We start from the raw sequence: 12,305 nt of genomic DNA on the forward strand, positions 1-12,305 counted from the left end.
AGAATAAAACACACATCATAATTATAGACAAATAATATTGACAAATTAAATGTCAAAAATGTTCAATAATCAGAATTGTGCTCAGGAGGCCGAGTTGCACAAAATGTGAGACCCCACCACTTGAGTCAGTAGTACAAGCAAATACAAGTGGTGCTACCACAATGACATAATCTTAATAATAGATAATAACGGGCATTTTATTATTATTATTAGTAGTACTACGACGGTGAAGATGTCGACGACTATAGTAATAATAATATTAATACTACTAATAATAGTCAGAAACCTGAACATACTTCTGTCGTAACCACCACTATAAATGCTAATTAAAATTCGGACAATACTACTAATCTACTATTACTAGTACTGCCACTAAGAATAAATAATATCCTACACGATAATGTAATTCTATATTAATTCACATTACTTTAAAATAATACTATTAATACTCATACAAAATACTAGAATAATAATAAATTTCGTTATATTATATTATCAGCATTCTTCCCTCTTTTTCTTCTTCTTGTTCCAGTTGTTTTTCACTGTGTACAGCCACCCGGCCGCCTCTGGCAGCTTCCTGCTCTGGAAGAAGTGAGTGTGTCTGCGCTCCGCGAGTGGCAGGCTCGGGTACGGGGATAGAGCACTCGTGAAACATTTCCACTGCACCGTTGTAAGTAAATGATCCGGACACTGGCATGTAAGGCACCCACAGTCCGCCCCTGGCACCGGTGCCCGCAGCCCGCGCGCTGCCTCTCACCTCTGCAGCCAGGGCCGGACCCGGTGCCTCGCGCCAGCGCACAACAATGCTGATAGTTCATCTCCCACTAACCCCGCTGAAGTAACGCTTGCACGAGATAAACAATGAGAGGCGTGTCCGGGTCAGGGTTCACGAGCACACTCTGGAGCCTGTGAACTGCTGCCCCCTTCTCGCCTGCCCAGGGGAGGTGTGAGGGGATGCATGCTCTGTAAGGGTGTCCCGGCAGAAGATGGCTGTGATTTGGACAGAGTCCCTCAGTACTGACAGCAATGTCCTCTGGGCCCCTTCGTGAGACAGAAATGGGACAAGAGGGTCGTGGATTTGCACACCAGGCATTTACGGTGTTCTCTGTAGCGTTAATTATGTGTACGCCGCAGTACAAGGCTTTGGCATACATTCACTATGTGAACTCTGCAGCATTAATGCGCATTAATGATGCGCTCTGTCTCACAGTGCATGGGGGTGGTCAAAGTATACTCTGCAGCACCGACACAGATAACTGTGTCATAAATTCTGTGTACGGAGTCGGTCGGTGTGTGCTCTGGGGCACTAATGCCCGTTATGCATTCACTATGTGCTCTCTGTTCACAATATAGGAGGGCAGTCACGATGCACTCTGCATCACTAAGGTCTGTCGTGCATTCAAGGCGTGTTCTCGGTTAGCGCCGTGTGTGGCCTGTCACAGTGTACCCTGCGTGTACTCTGCAACACCTGCTGGGCATTCAGTTTGTGCATGCGGTCGGTCTCTCGGCATCACTAAGGCCTATTGTGCATTCATGGTATGTCCTCTAAGCATAACCTGCGAGGCCCTTCATGTGTGCTCCGAGGCACTTATGCCCGTTGTTCGTCCACTGTGTGCCCCGGTGCTCTCCTCTCCCGCTGTATGTGGGCGGCCACAGGCAGTGTTCTCTACTGCACGAAGGGCGGTTGTGCATTCACCGTGCGCTCTCTGCTCTCACTTTATGAGTGGCCACTGCCGCGCTAAGGCCTGTTGTGCATTCAGCGTTTGCTGTCTGCTCCCACTGTGTGCGAGTGACCCCTGTGTACTTACTCCGCTGCACTAAGGCCTTTTGTGCATCTGTGGGCTCTGTGCTTCCACGGTATGAGGGCGATCAGAGTGCACTTTGCATTACTGGGGTCTGTGGTGCATCCAGTGTGCGCTCTTGTGCTCCCACTGTATGACGGTGGCCACGGTGCACTCTGCATCACTACGGTCTGTTGTGCATTCGGCGTGTGCTCTCTCCTCACACTGAGAGTCACCTCTGTGTACTCAAGGCGTGTTGCGCATGCACTGACCTCTCTGCTCCTACTGTATGAGGGCGGTCGCAATGTACTCTGCTGCACTGAGGTCTGTTGGGCATTCACTGTGCCCCCCCCCAGTGTCTGAGGGCGGCCACCGTGTACTCCGCATGACTATGGTGTATTGTGCACGCAGCGTGTGCTCTCTACTCCCGCTGTACGAGGGAGTCCACAGTGCACTCTGCAGCACTAAAGTCTGTTGTGCATTCGCAGTGTATCCGATCTCTGTATGAGGTCGATCGCCGTGCACTTTATAGGGGCAATGCCTGTGGGGCGTGCATGGTGTTCTCTGTGCACTATTTGATGTGGTCCAATGAAACTACTAAAAGTGATACATTTCTGGATATGATTGGGTTCACCGAGAGGTGAAATGGCGAGGGGGGAACATAGATAAGTGAATGAGCAGATCGATAGACAGACAGACCGACCGACCAGCCTGTTGATAGATAGATAGATAGATAGATAGATAGATAGATAGATAGATAGATAGATAGATAGATAGATTGATAGATAGATAGATAGATAGATAGATAGATAGATAGATAGATAGATAGATAGATAGATAGATAGATAGATAGAAAGAAAGAAAGAAACCAGGGTAAAGATGGGAAGTGAGGTGACTGTTTAACGCATTCACATAAAATCTAACACAATACCCCAAAAAATCACACCCAGAGTGCACCACGACAAGGCACGTTGGCTGCCCCCTGCCCTCTCCCACACACCGTGTACTCACTATGCGCAGGCTGCAGGGGCGCTGGCCGAGCCCTGCGTGTCGCGGGCCGGAAGCTTCTCTGTCGTGACAGCAGCACGAGCCCCGGGGCCAGTGGTGGCCGCTTCTCCGTGGGTGTCTTCGGGGCTGGGGGCCTCATTGCACAACCCCCACACCTCCTTGCAGCCTGCAGCGTCGGTTGTGCACACCTGCACTGCACACAGCGCCGATGAACACAGCTCATTGTGCTTTGTGTCTCCGCTGGTTAGTACCTGCTGCTGTCCCATGCCAAATGTGCGCTCATGTGCTGGGCAGTGCCTAGAGGCAGTCACACCTCACAGGGAGAGGCGGAAAGATGACACCCCGAGGGAGGCAGAGGAAGGCCTCCACGGAAGCTCCGACCTTCACACTCACTCTCTAATGAACCCCCAGCGCACGGCCTGGTCTGGGCGCACCGCCACCGGATAGCGCCAAAGACCAGCGATATCAGTGCAGGGCGCTATAGTTCATTATTAGCGTCGTCCACACCTCTAAGCGCCAGGAATGGGACGAGTTTCTTCCAGAGGACGGAAATCTGTGTCCACCAAAGGCCGCTCTCTTGTGACCTGCTGTGTTCGGGGGTCGCTGGGAAGCCTCACGATCGGTTAACACGTCTTATCTCTCAAATGAAAGTGATTTTTAGCAGGGGATTCATCACAGGGAATGTGCACGGTGTAAATAAAGTGCTAAACGCAAATGGAAATATAATGTTAGTTAATAGAACGCTAACATTGCAACTTTCATCCGCCAGCGAGTCTCCATTTTGTTGGATTTATGCATCTTTCTTTGTTTTTCTTCCAATCATCTACCTACCTTCCTTCATTTTTTTCTTTCCTTTCATTTCCTTTCCTTTCTTCCCCTTTCCTTTCTTTTCTTTTCTCATTTCCTTTCATTTCCTTGCCTTTCCTTTCCTTTCTCCATCTCTCAGCCTCTATCATGCTTCCTTCTATTTAGCATCTCTTCCTCTCTTTCTTCTTTGTTTGTTACTTTCCTGTTCACTTCCCGTTTCCTTTTCTGTTTTCAGCATGTGTTCTCCACTTCTCTCTTTCTCGTCGGTTTCTTCATCCCTTAGCCGTGATAGTTTATCAACTCGGTTTAATGGGGGGTAACAAAATATATATTGTCCGCATTTGTGGTTTCCTAGTGGCTCCGCGTTTATTCACTTCTTTCTCATATATATTTTTATAAGACTCTGTGGAACATTTTATTATTTTCAGAGGACGGGGATCACCGAACTAAGTGACAGGCGTACAGCGGTGATCTCCTTTTTAGGGATTATATTCAAAAATCGACAATTTGTTATTATAATCTGACTTCAACATCGTTCACGATTACAAAGCTTCATGGCGAATAAAGTCAGGAAACATGAGCTGTATATATGTGTGTACTTATCCGTCCCTCAAAACTGTTCATGTGTTTTTAGCAAGAACAAAAAACATTAATTGGTTATTGATCGAACTCATTTACCACCAGCTAAAGAAGACACAATATGAACTTGTATTTTGTAAATACCATCCACCTTTAACGCCCAAAGTTTTGCTTTCCATGTCGGTGCAGCACGTTTGTATTTTGGCAAAAGATACAATTCGTTTTAAAACAATTACCTAATTAATATATGTGCTGCAATTAGTCCTTTTCAAATTTGAATAATGAAGATCATATTAAAATTACGTCGCTTAGGCACAAAAGAGCATGCTCGTATTTTTTTAATACTACGAACAGAAAAGGTTCGCGCGGCCCCCGTTTTTAACTCGCGTTTTTGTTGTTTAATAGACTTTCGGCTCGTCGGGTTTTAACAATTTCTACATTCAAATTATTTATTACATGTGCACTGCAGACTCGTATGTATTATATGTGGATAAACGATTTTAAAACGCTCCCGCACCAATTATCGCATTGCAACTAGTTAACAATGTGCCTGCACGTATAGAGGAATAAGTCCATTAGTTTAATTTTTAGTGAACACTTACTAAAGAATTAAACAAACAGCTGGTGCTTCCAAAACAGCTGAAAGGATCATCCATATATTTAGATATGTTTTTTTGCTATAGACTGAATTCACCAACGCGGGGTAAGTAGATAGTCTTTGATTTTTAATGTTTAATTGAGTATTTAATTCGATAATTTCACAGCGATTCCGTCTGTTTAGAGGCGATTTTAACTTATTGTCTAACGGTATTCCGCTTACTTTTACTGGTCCGTTTTATTTGCTAATGCTTTACTTTTCCCTGTTTTTGATGTCCCAATGTCCTTTCAGGTAAAGAGAATGTTTTACTTTAGTGAAAACGGCGCCACCTGCTGGCCGTAAAGATTTCGCTTCGAAGACACGCCAGAGCCGTTAGGAGATGTTCGCTTTATTTCGACCATTTAGAGCCCTTGTTTGAGCGCGCGTTTCGTTTTCTATTACTCAAAACACGTTCCTGAATTTAACCACTTATAAACATGTTTTTGTTGTCGACGTTCCTCTTCTTCCTTTCCATTGTATCAGACACTCCTGGGGCTGTCTTCAGGGCACCTGCCGCACCGTAAATTTAAGTTGAAGGCAGAATTTATCCCTGGCAGTTTCTCTTTTTCTGTCCCAGCAATATATAGTCAAATGCTTAGTTTGCTTATTGCCTCGTCCTTTCTTCATTTTCTGCACCTCAGCGTGCAGAAGCATTTTGGAGGTGCGGAAAATGAATTAATTTCACAGAACCGGGATTCTAAATCTAAAGTGACAGAAAGGTGAGGGATTTGGAGGGGAACAATAAGCACTGTTGTGAATTAGCGTCGTCGAAATTCACAGTAGCGCCTTCCTTACAACTAGGGCGACTCAACCGCATTTCACTTGTTGACATTTTTAAGATTAGATATGTAGGGGCATATTTATACTCCGTTTGCGCCGAAATTGCGTCGTTTTTTTTGACGCAATTTCGACGCAAAACTAACTCCATATGTCTAGCGCCAAAGTCCATGGAGTTAGCGTCATTTTTTTGCGTGGACACCTACTTTGCGTTAATTATATGCAAGGTAGGCGTTCCCGTCTAAAAAATCGACTCCGAGGCATGTGCGTGGGATTTATACTCCCGGGCAAAAATCACGCCCAGGAGTGGGCGGGTCTAAAAAACCCGCATTAGCGCCGGATTTTAACGCCTGGGTCAGGGCAGGCGTTAAGGGACCTGTGGGCTTAGAATGAGCCCAGAGGTACCCCCCCATGCCCCCAGGGACACCCCCTGTCACCCATGCCCACCCCAGGAGGACACCCAAGGCAGGAGGGACCCATCCCAGGGACATTAAGGTAAGTTCAGGTAAGTATTTTTTTAAAAAAAAATTTGTGGCATAGGGGGGCCTGATTTGTGCCCCCCTACATGCCACTATGCCCAATGACCATGCCCAGGGGACAGAAGTCCCCTGGGCATGGCCATTGGGCAAGGGGGCATGACTCCTGTCTTTGCTAAGACAGGAGTCATTTCAATGGGGGTTGGGAGTGAAAAAAAATGGCGCAAATCGGGTTGAGGCGATTTTTTTGCCTCAGCCTGACTTGCACCATTTGTGGACGCCCATACGCCATTTTCCCCCTACGCCGGCGCTGCCTGGTGTACATCGTTTTTTTTAACGCACACCAGACAGCGCCGGCGGCTAACGCCGGCTAACGTCATTCAATAAATACGGCGCCCGCATGGCGCTTCAGAATGGCGTTAGCCGACGCTAATTTTTTTGACGCAAAACTGCGTTAGCGCAGTTTTGCGTCGAAAAGTATAAATATGGGCCGTAATCTTTAAAGCGAAATTAAAATCCGCAGAGTTAGCGATGCGAAGATGCGGAGTTATCCACTGGTAACCTGGCAATTCTCGCGAGGAATTCGCTTACTACTCATACGTTGCGACGTTCTTTTAATTCACTTCTGTTTTCATGTGAAAATCGAGCCATATTGTTAGAAAAGGAAATACATGTCAGAGATTGTCACACAAATCACAGATTATTGGACACATACAGAGGTTGCAACAAAAAAAATAAAATCAATCTGCTGCAATGGCATTGGAGGAGTGCGTTGTGTGCCCCTTCACTCCTGAGCGTTCACTATAATCAGGTAGAAACATTCTTTTGGTGCTGGGATGCAATTATGCAAAGCATTGATGCTATCCATTGTGATTCTGAAAAGAGGAGGGGGGTGCCTTTTCACGTCCCTCCTTTTTCCAAATCTCAAGGAACCACAGTGTCCCACTATTAATTTATTCAAATATGTATTTATTTATCATTTTTTATATAGTGCCAACCCTACCCAAAGATGCCAGAGCGCTTTACAGTAGACATATGTTGTTTCATGGATAGTTACAGAGGGTTCAAGAATGGCCAAATATCACCAAATATAGGCCCTGATTTATACTTTTTGATGCTAAACTGTGCTAACACAATTTAGCGTCAAAAAGTATACCGCCGGCTAGCGCCATTCCAAGACTTAGGCCGGGCGTCTTATTTATGAAATGGCGCAATCCGGCGCAAAGGGTGGGCTAACGTCATGGAGAATGACGTTAGCTGGGTGGGGGTGGCAGTATGGGAGTAGTGGGTTTAGCATTAAAAAATGAAGTTAGGCTCGTTAGAGTAAAAAAAGATGACTCTAACCAGCCTAGCATCATTTATTGACATTAAACCTACCACACCACATGACTCCTGTCTAACAAAAGACAGGAGTCATGCCCACCACCCCAATGGCCAGCACAGGGGACAGGGGTCCTCTGGACATGGCCATTTCACCCAGTACCATGTATGGGGGGCCCATTTCAGGGCTCCCAATGGCACTTTTAAGAAAATACAGGAATACTTACCTCTACTTACCTCTACTTACCTAGGATGAGGTCCCCCATCCTCTGCAGTCCCTCTGGTGTGGGTGGGGGTGTCTCTGGGGCCTGCGGAGGGCACCTGTGGGCTTATTCCATTGTGTTTCACCATGGAAATAGGCCCACAGGTCACATAACGCCTGCCCTGACCCAGGAGTTAAATAATCGCGCTAAGCAAGTTTAGCTCCATTATTTAGGCCTGCCTCCCTCCCGTGCACCATGTTTGCACAGGAGGATAAATAAGGCGCATGGGCCTTAGAGTCATTTTTTGCCCAAGAACGCCTACTTTGCATCTCATTGACTCAAGGTAGTTTTCCGCAGGCAAAAAATGACTTTAACTCCAATATTTTGGCGCTAGACACGTCTAGCGCTAAAATATAAATATGGAGTTAAGTTTGCGCTCAATTAGCATTAAAACATAGACGCTAATTCAACGCAAACAGTATGCCCTATAGTTATATAAGCTCTAAAATTACAAAATGGTAAATCATTGTAAAAAAGGAAACCAGTTCCTTTATATATATTATATATCTATTGACCATCGCAGGAGGTCAATAGATATATAAAGCAATAAAAAACGTATAAGCACCTGCTGAAGTGGAGGTATTGCAGTTCTTTTCTAGGAGGCAAAATAACAGGTCGCTCCCCGCTCCGCCGCCCAGTGCCACCTCCTCATTGTCCGTTCCTTCTCTTTTCCAATTTCCCCAGCCACTGCGTCCCCTGCGGCCCCTTCCATCTTCCCCCTCCTCCTCACCATCCGTTCCTTCTCTTTTCCAATTTCCCCAGCCACTGCATCCCCTGCGGCCTCCTCCCGCCTCCCCCCTCCTCCTCACCATCCGTTCCTTCTCTTTTCCAATATCCCCAGCCGCTGCGTCCCCTGTGGCCCCTCCCACCTCCCCCCTCCTCCTCACCGTCCGTTCCTTCTCTTTTCCAATTTCCCCAGCCGCTCGTCCCCTGCGGCCCCTCCCGCCTCCTCCTCACCGTCCGTTCCTTCTCTTTTACAATTTCCCCAGCCGCTGCGTCCCCTGTGCCCCCACCTCCCCAGCCTTCTCATTCGTCCAGCCCTCCCTCCTCCCAGCTGCCACTCCCTCCCTCCCCCCCATTTATGGCAGCCACGGCGCGGACACGCCGCTGGCGCGCCAAAAGCAAGCCTGTCTCCTCCCGTCCGTGCCAAGACCACGCCCAGCGACAGTCCCCCTGGCCCTCTCCGCCCCACCTGCACCCTTTCCAGCCCCACACACTTATGGCCCCTTCACTTGCCTCACCTGTCATTTGTCCTGCTCCTCATCCTTCACACCACACACCAACCATAGCGACCCCCGACAACACACACAACACCCCCAACGCAACACACACCTGCTCTGCCCCCACCCCCACCAACCAGCCCCGCATCACACCACCCCACAACCAGAACACACCCACAACAACACCCTCATACACCACACCAACACCACCCACCACAACCACCTCAACTGCCTGCTCCTCAACACCGGCTCCCTTCACAAACATGCCATAGAACTCTGGGACCTCATCACATCACACTCACCTGACATCGCCTTCCTCACGGAAACCTGGACCAACCCCTCCTCGGAACCAGACATAGCCATCGCCACAAGGGATACAAACTCCAACGCAAAGACCGCCTCAACAGGCCAGGTGGTGGCATCGCCATCCTACACAGGGACACCATCAAAGTCACCACCAGCTCCCAAGACACTATCGACAATACAGAACACATGCACCTCCTAATCCACATTGACAACAACTCCACCCTCAGAGGTACACTAATCTACAGACCACCAGGACCACGCCCCGCCTTCTGCAACACCATCGCTGACACCATCGGCTCGGACGCCCTCACCTCCACAGACTACATCCTCCTCTGTGATTTCAACTTTCACTTGGAGAACCTACAAGACCACAACTCTACCTCCCTCATAGACAACCTCACCAACCTCTGACTCAAACAACTGGTCACCGCACCCACCCACTCAGCAGGGCACACGCTCAATGCAATTTTCACCTCAAGCCAACACATAGCCTACACCCACACCACCGAACTCCTCTGGACTGACCACCACTGCGCCCACTTCTCTTACACCAAACACCCCACACACCACCATCAACACACCACACCCTACCGCATGTGGGACAAGATCCCCACAGAACGCTTGAACTCCCAACTGGCTCACAACCCCCCCCTACACCAACGACCCCAACGCAGGAGCACACAGCCTCTCGAAATGGATCACTACCTGCGCAGACATACTAGCCCCCCTCAGAAAACTCATCACTACCTGCAACATCAAGAACGCCCCATGGTTCACCCCGAACTCCAAGACTCCAAGCACAAATGCCACCAAGCAGAGAAAATATGGCGACAAGAACCCTCTACAACCAACTTCTCCACCCTCAAAGCAACCATTTGCACCCATCACCAACTCATACGCACCGCCAAAAGAGATCACTACAAGACACGCCTTGACAACAACTCTCAAAACAGCAAAGAACTCTTCACCATCATTAATGAACTAGCCAAACCCAAAGCCAGCAGCATAGACCCCTCACACACACAGCCCCTATGTGACGCCCTCTCCAACCACTTCCACCACAAAATCCTGGACATCCACAATAGCTTCGTACCACACACACCCACCACACACACCCCTCACTCACCCAATTCAACCCCCACGCATGACCCCCCACCACACTCACCACCTGGGCCCCCACCACACACGAAGAAACCAAAAAAAACATGAACTCCATCCACTCCGGATCCCCCTCAAGCCCCTGTCCACATCGCATCTACAACAAAGCCAGCCCAACCTTCGCCCCCATACTCCGCGACATAATCAACTCTTCTTTCGACTCCGCCACCTACCCAGACCCCTGGAAGCACGCGTAAATCACCGCTCTCCTAAAAAAAAACAAAGCCGACCCGGAGACCCTCTCCAACTATCGCCCCATCTCCCTCCTCCCTTTCCCCGCCAGGGTTGCCGAGAAACTAGTCAACGCCCGCCTATCCCACTTCATCGAAGAAAACAACACTCTTGACCCCTCACAATCCGGGTTCCGCAAGAACCACAGCACGGAAACCGCCCTCATCGCATGCACTGACGACATCAGGACCAAAGTCTACAAAGGCGAGACCATCGCACTCATCCTCCTAAACCTCTCCGCAGCCTTTGACACTGTCTGCCACCACACACTCCGCACACGCCTCCACAACATAGGAATTCACCACAAAGCCTTAGACTGGCTCACCTCCTTCCTCACCGACCGGACGCAGAGAGTCCGCCTTCCACCTTTCCACTCCACCGCTACCAAGATCATCTGCGGAGTCCCCCAAGGGTCCTCCCTCATCTCCACACTCTTCAACATTTACATGATCCCCCTAGCCAACATTCTCCGATTACACGGAATCACTATCCTCTCCTACGCAGATGACACCCAACTCCCCTCTCCCTCACCCGCAACCCCACCACCACCAAAACCAACCTACACGCTGCTCTCCTCGACACCGCCAACTGGATGACAACTAACCACCTCAAGCTTAACTCCAGCAAAACCGAGATCATCATCTTCAGCCCCAACAAAACCATATGGGGCGACTCCTGGTGGCCCACCGCCCTAGGCCCGCACCCACCCCGCAAACCACGCACGCAACCTCGGCATCATCCTGGACCCCTCCCTCTCCATGACACAGCAAATCAATGCTCTAACCTCCTCCTGCTTCCACACACTCCGCAATTTTAAATAATCCTTCAAATGGATTCCCCCAGAGACCAGGAAGACAGTCACCCATGCACTCATGAGCAGCAGACTAGACTACGGTAACGCCCTCTACGCCTGCACTACACTCAAACGCAAACTCTAGAGAATCCAGAACACAGCTGCACGCCTCGTCCTTGGCCTCCCCCGCCACGAACGAATCTCACCACACCTCAAATCCCTTCACTGGCTCCCCATAGACAAGAGAATCACATTCAAGATCCTCATCCACGCACACAAATCCGTCCACAACACCGGCCCAACCTACCTCAACGACAGAGTGAACTTCCACACTCCCACCCGCAACCTCCGATCAGCAGACCTCGCCCTAGCCACAGTCCCCCACATCCAACGCACCACCACAGGAGGCAGGTCCTTCTCCTACCTCACCCCCAAAACCTGGAACTCCCTCCCCACCAACCTCTGCAAAACCAAAGACCTCCTGCTCTTCACAAAGAACCTCAAGACATGGTTGTTCGAACAGTGACCCTCCCTGCCCCCCCACTTGACCGCCCCAAGCACCTTGCGACCCTCATGGGTGAGTAGCACGCTCTAAAAAATTTTTTGGTTGATTGATTGATTGAACATGTTCTTAATGGAGAACATTACCTGCAGTGACTTAGCGAAAATATGGTCAAAGGTGGAGTTTTCAGTTAGGTTTTAAAGGTGAGTGACCATATTATCAATGGAGGAAATTGGTTGCAATGTCTTAGCTAAAGTATTTTTGAAGGCAGAGGGCTTCCAGTTCCATTTTGATGGTTACCAGTGAGGTGGTAGTATGAAGGTTAAGAGGAAGTGAGTTCCAAATTCAGAGTACTCTACCTGAGAAGGATTGCGCCAGTAGTCATTCTTTTTTAACAGTCGGGGGTTCTGGCAGCAATGCTGCAGCATTTTGGGATGATCCAGAACC

General features: G+C 48.9%; 1 protein-coding gene across 1 annotated transcript in view; it reads right to left on the minus strand.

The window, feature by feature from the left end:
* OSR1 (odd-skipped related transcription factor 1) overlaps nucleotides 1-3,074 on the minus strand; it is a 29,245-nt gene extending 26,171 nt beyond the window's left edge. The window contains exon 1 of the mRNA XM_069235982.1: nucleotides 2,793-3,074. Within this exon, the coding sequence (XP_069092083.1) occupies nucleotides 2,793-3,012 (220 nt within the window). The 5' untranslated portion in view covers nucleotides 3,013-3,074. The remainder of the gene's footprint in view (nucleotides 1-2,792) is intronic.
* Nucleotides 3,075-12,305: the final 9,231 nt, after the last annotated feature.

This window comes from Pleurodeles waltl, chromosome 5 (genome assembly GCF_031143425.1).
Source record: "Pleurodeles waltl isolate 20211129_DDA chromosome 5, aPleWal1.hap1.20221129, whole genome shotgun sequence".
Taxonomy (NCBI): domain Eukaryota; kingdom Metazoa; phylum Chordata; class Amphibia; order Caudata; family Salamandridae; genus Pleurodeles; species Pleurodeles waltl.